This window comes from Octopus bimaculoides, chromosome 3 (assembly GCF_046866305.1).
Source record: "Octopus bimaculoides isolate indiv1 chromosome 3, ASM4686630v1, whole genome shotgun sequence".
Classification (NCBI taxonomy): Eukaryota; Metazoa; Mollusca; class Cephalopoda; order Octopoda; family Octopodidae; genus Octopus; species Octopus bimaculoides.
Window position 1 is genome coordinate 122,705,684 of NC_142930.1, and position 14,884 is coordinate 122,720,567.

At 33.6% G+C, this 14,884-nt stretch overlaps 1 protein-coding gene and 1 long non-coding RNA gene across 48 annotated transcripts in view; one reads left to right on the forward strand and one right to left on the reverse strand.

Annotated features, from left to right (window-relative positions):
- The window catches only part of LOC149136673 (uncharacterized), a 367,529-nt gene that overhangs the window by 40,886 nt on the left and 311,759 nt on the right, over positions 1 to 14,884 (forward strand). The window lies entirely within an intron of this gene.
- Positions 1 to 14,884, reverse strand: part of LOC106872296 (uncharacterized) — a 58,790-nt gene that overhangs the window by 18,799 nt on the left and 25,107 nt on the right. For 23 of the 47 annotated variants that reach the window (XM_089349561.1, XM_089349604.1, XM_089349562.1 and 20 more), the window contains 12 exons: positions 14,135 to 14,245; positions 12,969 to 13,079; positions 12,360 to 12,470; positions 11,364 to 11,474; positions 10,745 to 10,855; positions 8,511 to 8,621; positions 7,671 to 7,781; positions 5,346 to 5,456; positions 3,472 to 3,582; positions 3,040 to 3,150; positions 1,835 to 1,945; positions 157 to 401 (listed from right to left, as the gene is read on the reverse strand). In XM_089349561.1, the coding sequence (XP_089205687.1) occupies positions 157 to 401; positions 1,835 to 1,945; positions 3,040 to 3,150; positions 3,472 to 3,582; positions 5,346 to 5,456; positions 7,671 to 7,781; positions 8,511 to 8,621; positions 10,745 to 10,855; positions 11,364 to 11,474; positions 12,360 to 12,470; positions 12,969 to 13,079; positions 14,135 to 14,245 (1,466 nt within the window). The remainder of the gene's footprint in view (positions 1 to 156; positions 402 to 1,834; positions 1,946 to 3,039; positions 3,151 to 3,471; positions 3,583 to 5,345; positions 5,457 to 7,670; positions 7,782 to 8,510; positions 8,622 to 10,744; positions 10,856 to 11,363; positions 11,475 to 12,359; positions 12,471 to 12,968; positions 13,080 to 14,134; positions 14,246 to 14,884) is intronic. The other 24 variants (XM_089349559.1, XM_089349600.1, XM_089349589.1 and 21 more) reach the window with 11 other exon arrangements.

Below are 14,884 nucleotides of genomic sequence, written 5' to 3' on the forward strand. Positions count from 1 at the left end.
TAAGTTGAGAAACATGAAAAATAATTTGCATAAAATGTTTTGTGTAATCCTCAAGAACGATTTAGAAACTAATTATAGTCACTACATCCATACAGATAAACAGCAATATTACAATGATAGAAAGACAATAATTTACAAGAAGACAACATGGCGTACCAAAATTCCACTGAATGGTAAAATACGGATTGCATTTGTTGGTAGTTTCACATCTACGATACGGTTAAAGAGTCCTTTGCTGTCTTTCTTTATGCTTTGAACTTCAACTGCAAATGTTGTCGAATTGTAACCCGGTTTACTTGCCGACATTGTGTATGAGCAAGTACCAATAAAATGTATCATTTGACCGTCAAATGTCTTGTAGTTTGAATCACCTGACGTGCTACAAATGCATGGAGGCCGCTCTGAAATAAGGAAATATGTACATGAGAAAATATAAAAAATATACACATTGAGTACACACACACACACACTGGTACTTCGTTGGCTACAAAGATGAGGTTTCCAGCCGATCTGATCAACGGAACAGCCTGCTCGTGAAATTAACATCTAAGTGACTGAGCATACCACAGACACGCATACCCTTAGCGTTGTTGTCGGAGAGATTCAGAGTGACAAACAGAGTGTGACAAGGCTGGCTCTTTGAATTACAGGTACAGCACATTTTTGTCAGTTGAGTGGAGTGGAGCAACGTTGAATAAAGTGCCTTGCTCAAGGACACAACGCGACGCCGGGAATTGAACTCACGACCTTGCAATCGTGAGCCAAATACCCTAACCACTAAGCCATGCACCTTCATCACACACACACACACACACACACACACACACACAACACCGTAGTTCAGCAGTAAGTAATCATCGTTCGGTTGCAAGGAATAACGATTAAAATAGTTTGGAAGTTAATCTATTTATCACCACTTAACAGAATAGAAGCGTTATCTATTGGACAGAAACCCTGCTTACTACTTGAATGTACATTTAGCCATAAATACGTGTGCACACGTATACATAGATCGATGCATATACAAACTTGTTCACGCATATTTATATAGGCATTGCACACAAATACACACAAACACAAATACACAGACACACATGAATACATGCAAGTGTATACACGATGTAAACACTTGAATCTCTGTCGATTTACACGATGAGAATTTGGTTGTCAGAAGCGCAGAACAGCATCATCATGAAGATATCGTATTCCACGTCATTCTACAGATTTATTTACCTCAAAAGTAATTCTTCAGCAAAATCAGTGAAACGCAGTGGATGAGGAGGGAGGAAAATTTAATTAGAAATACAATACATCCACCGAGTTTCCGCTTGCTGTCTAACCCAGTTTAATTCATCGGGAAGATCTTAGAGTAAAAGATTTGCTGTAAATACGAGATTGAACTCGGGACCTCGTACACACAAGGACATATATATGGCTCTGGGTATCAGCGTGTGCATGTACATATATATACTTCTAATATAGGATAAATATTTTCCCCAAAAAATTCCATCAAAGTGGCCAGCATATTAAAATATCTTTAAAGGTGAAAATTATAAACAATTACAAACAGTTAAGTAGTTGTATGCTGTCAACTTAATGTGACAGTCCCCTGAAGGGAATAATACTACTGTTGGTTAGACATAGGAAGCTGCACCGCTTACTGTCGGCCTTTACACATTTCCTGTGTCCTTATGTTTACAAGGGGGAGACAAGCACCTCCACTTCTCAATTTAGCATTGGCAGGATTTGAACTCAGTACGCCGCTATATGTAATATATAGTCGAAAATATACGCATGTGCACACACCCGCAGACATATAAATCTGGTTACTAACCGATAGAACAGTCATTTCCTTTGTATTCTGGGGGACATTGGCATTCGAACTTATTTCCATTGTTTGTACATGTAGCACCATTCTGACACGGATCGCTACTGCAAGGATCAACTGAAAGGTGAAAATATTTACATTAATACCTCTACCCGTCCGTTTTAATAAATCAAATAACTTAATTAAAACAGATCTTCAGACTAACATCTTAGCTGGCAGAATCGTTAGAGCATCGGATACAATGTTTTACGAAACTTCTTCCAAGATTTCATTTTGATTCCTGCCAAGATCAGCTTTTTCTTTCATCTCTTTGAGGTCGATCAAGTTTTACTGGTTTCCAAAGAACTACTCAACTTCCTTCCCGAGTTAGCCTATAGTATATACTAATATTCAGCTGATATATGTGCAGTCACTAACGAGCTATTTGCATTTTCAAAGCATTTTCATAATGTTTGTCCTAAATGTCCCTGTTTATTTTTAGACATTTAGTTAGCACTTGTTTCATACGTTCTGACTATGAAACTTTCTGAAATAACTCTGGTGGCTGAAAAAATTGGGAATGGACACTAGGGAAATATTTCCTGTGAGTAACATACGATACAAAGGACAGACAAAAAGATAAGCTATCAAATTTGGGCAGCTTAAGTTACATGCCATTAATTAAACAGTAATTTTTTTTGCACGATATAGCATGAATTAGGAAGATTAAAATATATTTTAATATTAGAAAGGCTGTTGCCTTTCATTCTCTTGGGGTCGATAAAATAAGTACCAGTCGAGTACTGGGGAAAATATAATCGACTTACTCCCGACCCTGAAATTGCTGGCCTTGTGCCAAAATTTGAAACTAACATTAGAAATCATGTTCGTGAGAGAAATCAGAATGTAAACAGATTCCTTCTCTGCTCTTCATGTGCTAGGAAAAGCAGGATGAGTCTTTTAATATAGACTGCTTCATAGATTTTGGACTGTTTCTCAGACAATATACATTCAGTTTTCTTCAACACGAAACAATTCATTAGCAGTTTTCAATATATATTCCATCAAGTCCTCTCACATTATAAATACATATCTTTCTTATATAATATTCCTATCGTTCTTATCTTTCTACATATTTATATATAAAATATAAAAAAAAGCTACGCTTGCGCACACAAATTGGGCAATAAATCGATTATACACGACCGTACGAAAAAAAAAAATGTACCAACCTATAGAACAGTCTTCTCCTCTGTATCCTGGGACACATGTACATTCGAATTTATTTCCCATGTTAGTACAATTAGCTCCGTTCTTACATGGATTGCTGCTGCATGGATCAACTGTATTTATATTAAAAATTAAATGGCTTTTATAAGTAAAAAAATATGCTTAAGTTGTCATTTGGAATCAACAATACTGAAAGATATTGCTTGTTTGCTAGCTCCACTACTCCGAACTTCAATATAAAATATGTTAAATTTTTATTCCTGTCTTATTTTGATAATAATGCCTGAAGAATGCTTACTGCATATGACGTATTCCTAGATCTTTAACGCAGCTTTTCATGTGTTTATTTGATATTCTATTAATTCGCATAAAAGTAAAAATACATGCGTACACTATCAGAGGGATATATGCATACATAAAACATCAATACCAACCTATAGAACAGTCTTCTCCTCTGAACCCCGGGACACATTCGCAATCGAACTTATCGCCCTTGTTTGTACATTTACCTTCGTTCTGACATGGATTGCTATTGCAAGGATCAACTGAAAGATAAATATAATTATATGTATTCACTTATTTTATAACTGAAGCATTTTATACCTTATTTTATATCTTTTGTTACCCACCTATTGCACAGTCATCTCCTCTGTATCCTGGAACACATTCCCATTCGAACTTATCTCCCTTGTTTGCACATTTACCTTCATTCGGATTTTGACTTTCCCTAATATTATATATATATAATTTTATTTAAAAGAGTTCCAACTCTGTCTGTTTTTTTTTTGTTTTTTATTTATATTCTTGTAAAATTTATGTGGGATATAGAATATGGAATATATAATATATAATATAAAAAAAGATGGATGGTACAATGAAATGAAGTATTGAATGTCTTATTGAATATATGGAATATGTCTTATTGAATATATGAAATACTGAGTGTTCAATATAAAGGATTAAATATATAAATATATAAAGGCGAATACGTATTTTCTATACCTTGTGGTATTTCATCATGGCCGGTATGACAGACTGTAACAGACTGTACAGTCTGTCATACCGGCCATGATGAAATACCACAAGGTATAAAAAATACGTATTCGCCTTTATATATTTATATATTTAATCCTTTATATTGAACACTCAGTATTTCATATATTCAATAAGACATATTCCATATATTCAATAAGACATTCAATACTTCATTTCATTGTACCATCCATCTTTTTTTATATTATATATTATATATTCCATATTCTATATCCCACATAAATTTTACAAGAATATAAAAAAAAAACAAAAAAAAAAAACAGACAGAGTTGGAACTCTTTTAAATAAAATTATATATATATATATATATGATCACTTTTGAATTCTCTTATCCAAGCAAGCAAGAAAAAAGGAAAAATAATTCTTGCAAAAGGATGAACGATACTCAATGCGATATTATATAATTTATACCCTAGAGAGTATCTTCCAGCTAAATATACAATATGCATACGAAACTCATTTATGATGTTTGATTAAATGTACATAGAATATAAACTGAATTAAAAGTAGTACTAAATAATTTTTTGTATTCTGACTTTATTTTTCTAATTTATGAATATTGTACTAATACTTAATGTTTGTCTTATGCAAAACATAGAATTACACAGAATATGGGACGACTAAACAAGTGAATAGGAATATACATCGTCATAGGATATTGAAATTTGAACTCTTTTTATATTTTTCCGTGATGATCGCATCTTCTCCCCCTTTTCTTATTTCTTCCATTCCACTTCCCAAAATTGACATCTTTGAAAGGTCACTGGCCCTTGTGGGGAGATGTGCTTATTTGCAAATATGTTGCTAGGTATACAATGGAAAGAAAAAAGGAAGCAAGAAAAATGCTTTGTAATGAAATTTCAATGGATTGACCACACCGAATTGAAAAAACCTCTCTCTCTCTACCTTGATCTCTTTATCCTTTCCCATACTTTATTATTTTTTCTGCTCTTTCTTAATTGTCCTGAAACCTCTCTCTTTATCTATCCCCCTTATTTGATTTTCTTTCTTTCTTTCCCCTTTTTTTCCAAAAAGCCAAAACAATATTCTCATATTCTAAACAAAGCAAAACGCATCCGATTCATATAATCGAACAACAAAACGTTTTGTTTTTACCGCTTTGATTTTGACTTTTTACTGACGAGTTCGAAAAACAAACGAAAGCACTAATAAAGAATTATACGAAGTTCTGACTGCCTCCTTTTACTCAATATACAATATATGTATATGATCAAGTCAAAAGATTATTACCCACCTATTGCACAGTCATCTCCTCTGTATCCTGGAACACATTCACATTCAAACCTATCTCCCTTGTTTGTACATTTACCTCCATTCTTACACGGATTGCTGCTGCATGGATCAACTAAAAGAATAAAAATGCTGATGTATTTATCCATAATTGCAGGGGCGGTTAGGTAGTAAGAGTTTGCTCCTCAACCATATGGTTCCGGTTTCGATCCCATTGCGAGGCAAATAGGGTAAATTTCTTCTAATGCAGTCACGGACGGACCGAAGCTCTCAATAGATTTTGTGGGCCTTAGCCGAATACATATATATGCGTGTGTGTGTGTGTGTGTGTGTGTGTGTGTGTGTGTGTGTGTGTGTTTGTGTGTATGAGAAAGAGAAAGAGAGAGTTTGTTTTTGTGTGAGTGTGTGTGTATGTATGCATATGTCTATGTGTGTCCAAATTTGTGCTTGTGCACCACCACCGTCAGATAACCGGTGCTGGTTTGTTTCTATTCCAGTAACTTATCCATTTGGCAAAAATATACCGATAGAATAAATACCAGGCTTAGAAAAATGAAATACTGTGGACGATTTGTTCGATTAAAACCCTCAAGCAAATGCTCCAGCTTGGACGTTGTGAGTGAAACATAGAAAAGTTAAAGATTACGATTATTTTATAAAATACGTAAATTATTTGCTTTTAGTGAATTGTTTAAATACCTTAATCTATCATATCTCTCTGTCTCTCGTTTTTTTAATCTATTTATCATCTATACGTGGAGGCGCAATGGCCCAGTGGTTAGGGCAGCGGACTCGCGGTTTCGATTCCCAGACCGGGTGTTGCGAGTGTTTATTGAGCGAAAACACCTAAAGCTTCACGAAGCTCCGGCAGGGGGTGGTGGCGAGTCCATTGATCGAATCAACTGGAACCCACGTCGTCGCAACCGACGGAGTGCCACGACGATCAACTGTTCATTTATAGAGCACACATACTCAAATATATATATATATATATGTATATATATACAAAGTTACAGTTATATACTCATACACAATAACGTGTATCACAATGTAGACATAGAATTTCCTAGCCTTGGTACTTAGGAGAGACATAGTATTAGAATAAATTCTGTGACCAATCCCGTAAAGAAAACCTCACTCTATCTTTTTTTTGATTTTACATGAGTGGCTGTGTGGTAAGTATCTTGCTTACCAACCACATGGTTCCGGGTTCATTCCCACTGTGTGACACCTTGGGCAAGTGTCTTCTACTACAGCAGCCTCAACGAGTAACACCGACATCAGCCATCAGGTAGGCAACAGTATAGTATTTGAAATTATTTATTATCTAATAGAAAAGCAGCCTAGGCTTGCCTAACTATTTACCGAATTCATAGGCTAACATAAAAACAACCTAAGCTAGCCTAGATTTTAATTATTACATGTATATTGATTTAAATAATGGTTATTTCGACTTAAGTTGTATCTGCTGGAACCTATTAACGACGTAGCGTGAAGTATGATTGTGTATGCAACATGAATCCTTATGAGAGACTCTCTCAAGGTTAATAACTCAGTATTCTGTATTCTAGAACAGCGTCCAAGTTCAGTTGGAGATCATTATTACCTTTTGTTATCAATAGTGCTTCTGTAACTATTAATTATCTATCTATCTATCTATCTATCTATCTATCTATCTATCTATCTATCTATCTATCTATCTATCTATCTATCAGTGTGTCTGTCTGTCTGTCTGTATGTATGTATGTATGCATCGATGTATGTATAGAGTATTTGAAGGGGTGTATATCTGAAGAGTTCTATTGAACGGAAGAAAGCGCTAATAAAGAATTATCCAAAATTCTGACTCCTTCTTAATATACATATAGAGAGAGCAAATGACTAGGGTCAGTTTGGGTGTGAAGTGGGGTTATTCAAGAGAAGCATTCAACCTAAATACTGGGATATCAACATTGTCGGACTCCAAGTTAAAGACGGAATGCTTCTAACGTAAAAAATCCAAGTTTCACGTCAATTATACCGTCAGATGGTTTGGCTCAACGTATCTTCTACTAAAAGATGTGTTAAAGAATTTTCTTTGTCTTCTTTTCCTTATATATATATATATATATATATATATGTATATATATATATATATATATATATATATATATATATATATATATATATATATATATATATATATATCCATCCATATGTTTGTGTGTATGAGTATAAATATCTGTCCGTTTTTTGCGTGATTACTTACGACTAAAATTAAATTTATATGATCTGCACTTTCACACACAACCCGACGCTTCCGTGCCTATTATTAAATGTGAGTACCAACCTATAGAACAGTCTTCTCCTCTGTATCCTGGGATACATTCACATTCAAACTTATCTCCCTTGTTTGTACATTTACCTCCATTCTTACACGGATTACTACTGCATGGATCAACTGAAAGTAAGAAGTACATTAAATATTTAGTATCCTCGCTTTTATAGATTAACTCTTTCAGCATATGACGCATTGCTGATAGCAAATTGTTTGTCTATTTAAATACTGTGCTCAGTATAAAATATATTAATGTTGAATATAAATAGTTCTTAAAAGAATTAAAAGATTATACAATTTATAACCATGTCGATGTTACATTAGGAAATTTTTAATTCCGTAAATTATTGAAATTTTGGTTGTCTATCTCAGTAATGGCAATGTGGACTGTGATGTCACATTGTAACGGAGTATTCTTATGTTCCCAGAATCAGTGGATCCAGAATTTCTAGTTAACTTTGGAACAATATCTCTTGCCATTTCTTCGTTCTGTTCCATATGAAGTAAGAAAGGTTGCAAGCACAAAGATGGCTTCTCTATGGAGAGAATTAAATAATATTGGTTTCACATTTTCGTACAATGCTAGAAATTTCGGAGGAGTGGATAAGAAGATTACATCGATCCCAGTTCTCAGCTGGTACTTATCATATCGACCTCGAAAGGAAGAAATCCAAAGTTGACCGCGTAGGAATTATAACAGAATAAAATAATAATGACAAGCACGTTCGTGAATAGGAGTAAGTCGATTACATCGACCCTAGTGTTCAATTTGTACATATTTTATCGATCTGATGGAAGAAAGGCAAAGTTAGTCTCGGTAGAATATGAACAGAATCAAATAATTTTACTAACCTATAGAACAATCATCTCCTCTGTATCCTGGGACACATTCACATTCGAACTTATCTTCCTTGTTTGTACATTTACCTCCATTTTGACATGGATTGCTACTGCATGGATCAACTACAAGAGGAAAATAATAACTTGGCTCATCTGTTCCTCTATTTAAAACAAAGGAAAAACTCAATTATTTCACTTAATTATTCAAATTAATTTAGACTTCGAATTCAAGTCTAAACAAAGTTTAGCTTTTTTATGACTTCCGACGCTTGAAATGTAAACCAGCAAAATATCAAAACATTGTAGTTGCTGTTGACAATAGTCTATACAACATTGAGTGATGAGTAAGTCCGTGGAGTGCTCAGCCACTTGCACGTTAATTTCACTAGCAAGCTGTCCCGTTGAACATATCAGCTGGGATCCTCGTTGTCGTAACCCACTGGGTGCTCCTATATACATGTTTGTGTGTATATATATATATATATATATATATATATATATATATATTATTCTGCCTAGACTTTTCACAGGCGGTGTAAAAAAAGGGTGTTAACTCTAACTCATGGTCAAAAAGGGGTTAACTTTATCCGGATTACTCTTTTCTTTCTACCTTATACACGCTAGTTAAATATAAACTCAATCCAATCTATTTAACATTCACTCTATGCTGAATAGTGGTACAGTATGGGCAGATTTTTGAAATCCAGTCAACCTGTATACAATCATACCTTTTCAAAGGGATGTTGTAAACCTCTTATAATGGGTAATACTATGTGTACTTTTCCTTTTGTGATGTAATCTTTGGACTAACAATGTTTGCGGCTGAGGAGAGCTTTACACCATCTTTTATATCAATAATATATCTATGCTGATGTAATAACACATTGTTTATAAAGCTTGAAACACGTGTACCGCAATATACTTTGTGTTCTGTTTTTAATTTATGCTATATATATATATATATATATATATATATATATATATATATATATATATATATATATATATATATATTGGAATCCAGCAATGTTGATGGCCCAGTATTCGGGTTCAGTGTTTGTGTATACATCCAAATATTGCACGCTGAACAGAGGTTTCGATGTATTAACGGGACAAATTTTCCAATCTTTTTGGCGGGGTGGGGTTCTGTTGAGCCATGCAGTGGCAATCCATGTCAGAATGGAGTCATGCATATATATGTACATGTATGTACATACCTTCATCTACATGTACATATAGATACATAACTGGGTATATGACGTGGCAAAAGAACATAGACAAAATGATAAACAAGGTACAACAAACAAGCAAGCCACATAGAAACATCTCCTTCATCAGCTGCCACCATTAAAACACCGGCGTTTCGAAGAATTAAGGCAGTACGCATCGTTGAAATGGTTCTTTCCACGAACGCAAATTAAATTATTTTCGTGGAGGGTAGTGGCGGACGGAAAACAAGACAGGAAAACGAAACAGTGGATAAACAAACAAGCAAAAGGGCTGTTCAGCCAGACGTGAGGTGTGTATGTATTGAACGCTGTGAAGCACGAACAGGAGGGGCAAAGAAGTACGTGCCAGCTTGGGGAGTCCAAGAACGAAAAGAAATAGCAGCCGGACACATGTGACCAAGGCTGTGTAAAAAGAAAGAGTAGCAGAGGGAAAAGAAGGGGAGGAAGTAGAATAAAAGTGAGCAACGAGAGGTAGAGAGAGAGAGAGAGAGAGAGAGAGAGAGAGAGATAGATAGAGAGAGAGAGAGATAGTAGTAGTAGCGGTGAGAGGCGAAGGACGAGTAACAAGAGATAGAGAGAGAGAGAGAGAGAGAGATAATAGTGACAGGTAGAGGCGAAGAACAGTAGAGGGAAGAATGAGAGGGGTAGATAGATATGGGGATAGAGAGAGTCGCGTTAGAAAAATAGTTAAAACCTACTGTATAAAGGTTAACGCGTGCGTTCTGTCGTGATACAAACAATATATGAGTATATGCATATCTATGTACATGTATGTACATACCTTCATCTACATGTACATATAGATACATAACTGGGTACATGACGTGGCAAAAGAACATGGACAAAATGATAAACAAGGTACAACAAACAAGCCCATATGTATGTGTGTGTATGTGTGTATGTTATGTGTGTATGTTATGTGAGTATAAGTATCTGTCCGTTGATTAATTATATAAGATCTGCACTTTCACACACAGCCCGACGCTTCCGTGCCTATTATTAAATGTGAGTACCAACCTATAGAACAGTCTTCTCCTCTGTATCCTGGGACACATTCACATTCGAACTTATCTCCCTTGTTTGTACATTTACCTCCATTTTTACACGGATTGCTACTGCAGGGATCAACTGAAAGTAAGAAGAACATTAAAAATTTAGTATCCTCGCTTTTAAAGATTAACTCTTTGAGCATATGACGCTATGCTGAGAGCAAATTGTTTGTCTATTTAAATACCACGCTTAAAATAAAATATATATTCATGTTGAATACAAATACTTCTTAGAAGAATTAAAAGATTATGAAATTTATTAATATTTTCATTTAAAAATAGTCGATGTTACATTAGGAGATTTACATTAGGATAGGCGGATTACATCGTTCCCGATCCCAGTGATTATTTGGTACTTATTGTATCGACTTCGAAAGGATGAAAGCCAAACCCGACCGCGTAAGAATTATAACAAAATAAAATAATAATATTTTCAAATTTTGGCACGAGACAAGCAAGTTCGTGGGTAGGAGGAAGTCGATTACATCGACCCCAATGTTCAATTGGTACATATTTTATCGATCTGATGGGTGAAAGGCAAAGTTGGTCTCGGTAGAATTTGAACAGAATCAAATAATATTACTAACCTATGGAACAATCGTCTCCTCTATATCCTGGGACACATTCACATTCGAACTGATCTTCCTTGTTTGTACATTTACCTCCATTCTGACATGGATTGCTACTGCATGGATCAACTGAAAAATTAATGTGGGAACATTAATACATAGTATCTCTATTATTTAATAATCATTTATCAGTTTATTCATCAAGTATAAAATGCGTCAAGTATAAAATGCATTTTATAATTGATGTAGTGTTCACATTGCTTAATTAAATGGAGTCGCATGAAACGATCGTACTGCATTAACTTTGGATATCCTTGTTGCTTATCTTGATTTTAATCACCTTATTTCGAAATTGTATGGATAATACCATATTTATTTCTGGTGCCTAAACTTAAGTACCATATTCACCTGTATATATATATATATATATATATATATATATATATATATATATATATATATATATATATATATATATATATATATACATATATATATATATATACATATATATACATACATATATATATATACATACATACATATATATATATACATACATACATATATATATATATATACATACATATATATATATATACATATATATATATACATACATATATATATATATATATATACATACATATATATATATATACATACATACATATATATATACATACATATATATATATATACATATATATATATACATACATACATATATATATACATACATATATATATATATATATACATATATATATATATATACACATATATATATATATATATACATACATATATATACATACATACATACATACATACATACATACATACATACATATATATATATATATATATATATATATATATATATATATATATATATATGTATGTATGTCCGTTTTTCGTGAGATTACTTACGCCTAAAATTAAATTTATAAGATCTGCACTTTCACACACAACCCGACGCTTGCGTGCCTATTATGAAATGTGTGTACCAACCTATAGAACAGTCTTCTCCTCTGTATCCTGGGACACATTCACATTCGAACTTATCTCCCTTGTTTGTACATTTACCTCCATTCTTACACGGATTACTACTGCATGGATCAACTGAAAGTAAGTAGTACATTAAATATTTAGTATCTTCGCTTTTATAGATTAACTCTTTCAGCATATAAAGCTTTGCTGGTAGCAAATTGCTTGTCTATTTAAATACTGTGCTCAATTTAAAATACATTTACGTTGAATACAAAGAGTCTTTAAAAGAATAGCATATTGTGAAATTTATCAATATTTTCATTTAAAAATAGTTGATGCCACATTTGGAGATTTACATTAGGATAAGCAGATTACATCAATCCAAGTGCTTAGTTGGTACTTATTGTATCGAACTCGAAAGGATGAAAGCCAAACCCGACCGCGTAAGAATTATAACAAAATGAAATTATAATGGTTTCAAATTTTGGCACGAGACAAGCATGTTCTTAGGTAGGAGTAAGTCGATTACATCGACCCCTATGCTCAATTGGTACATATTTTATCGATCTGTTGGGTGAAAGGCAAGTTGGTCTCGGTAGAATTTGAACAGAATCAAATAATATTACTAACCTATGGAACAATCGTCTCCTCTGTATCCTGGGATACATTCACATTCGAACTGATCTCCCTTGTTTGTACATTTACCTCCATTCTGACATGGATTGCTACTGCATGGATCAACTGAAAGTAAGAAGTACATTAAATATTTAGTGTCCCCGCTTTTATAGATTAACTCTTGCAGCATATGAAGCTTTGCTGACAGCAAATTGTTTGTTTATTTAAATACTGTGCTCAATTTAAAATACATTCATGTTGAATACAAATAGTTCGTAAAAGAATTAAAAAATTATGAGATTTATCAATATCAATACATTTAAATAATGGATATTTCGACATAAGTTGCGTCACCTGGAACTAATTAACGACGTAGCATGAGGTATGAGTCTATGCAACATGAATTATTCTGAGAGATTCTCTCAAAATGAATAACGCAGTATTCTGTGTTCTAACACAGCGTACACGTTAAGCTGGAGATGAATATTACCTTTTGTTATCAATAGTGCTTCTGTCACTATTAATTATATATTTCTGTATCTATCTATCTATCTATCTATCTATCTATCTATCTATCTATCTATCTATATGTATGTATGTATGTATGTATGTATGTCTGAATGTATGTATGTATGTATGTATGTATGTATCGATGTATGTATAGAGTGTTTGAAGCCGTGTATATCTGAAGAGTTTTATTGAACGGGTGAAAGAGCTTATAAAGAGTTATCCAAAATTCTGACTGACTCTTTCTTCTTAATACAAATATAGAGAGAGGAAATAGCTAGGGTCAGTTTGGGAATGAAGTGGAGTTACTTCCAGAGAAGCACTCAACCCGAATAATTGGCTATAAACACTGTCGGAATCCAAGCCAAAGACGGAATACTTTTGGCCATTGAAAATCCAAGATTGATGACGATTACACCGCCAGATGGTTTGGCAAAGCGTATCTTATAATAAAAGATGTGTTAAAGAATTTTCTTTGTCTTCTATTTCTTATATATATATATATATACTTATATCCATATGTATGTGTGTTTGATGTGTGTATGTTATGTAATGTGAGTATATATTTGTCCGTTGTTGGTGTGATTACTTACGACTAAAATTAAATTTATAAGATCTGCACTTTGACACACAGCCCGTCGCTTGCGTGTTTATTATTAAATGTGAGTACCAACCTATAGAACAGTCTTCTCCTCTGTATCCTGGGACACATTCACATTCGAACTTATCTCCCTTGTTTGTACATTTACCTCCATTCTTACACGGATTACTACTGCATGGATCAACTGAAAGTAAGAAGTACATTAAATATTTAGGATCATCGCTGTTATGGATTAACTCTTTCAGTTTCAGCATATGAAGCTTTGCTGGCAGCAAATTGGATGACTCTTTAAGTACTGCGCTCAGTATAAAATATATTCACGTTGAATACAAATAGTTCTTAATAGAATGAAAAGAGTACATTAAATATTTAGTATCCTCGCTTTTAAAGATTAACTCTGTGAGCATATGACGCTATGCTGACAGCAAATTGTTTGTCTATTTAAATACTGCACTCAATATAAAATACATTCATGTTGAATACAAATAGTTTTTAAAAGAATTAAAAGATTATGAAATTTATCAATATTTTCATTAAAAAATAGTCGATGTTACATTAGGAGATTTCTAATTGCGTAAATTATTGAAATTTTGGTTGTCTATCTCAGCAATGGCAATGTGGACTGTGTGATGTCACATTGTAACGGAATTTTCTTATGTTCCCAGAATCAGTGGATCCAGAATTTCTAGTTAACTTTGGAACAATATCTCTTGCCATTTCTTCGTTCTGTTCTATATGAAGTAAGAAAGGGTGCAAGCACAAAGATGGCTTCTCTATGCATAGAATTGAATAATATTGGTTTCATATTTTCGCACAATGCTAG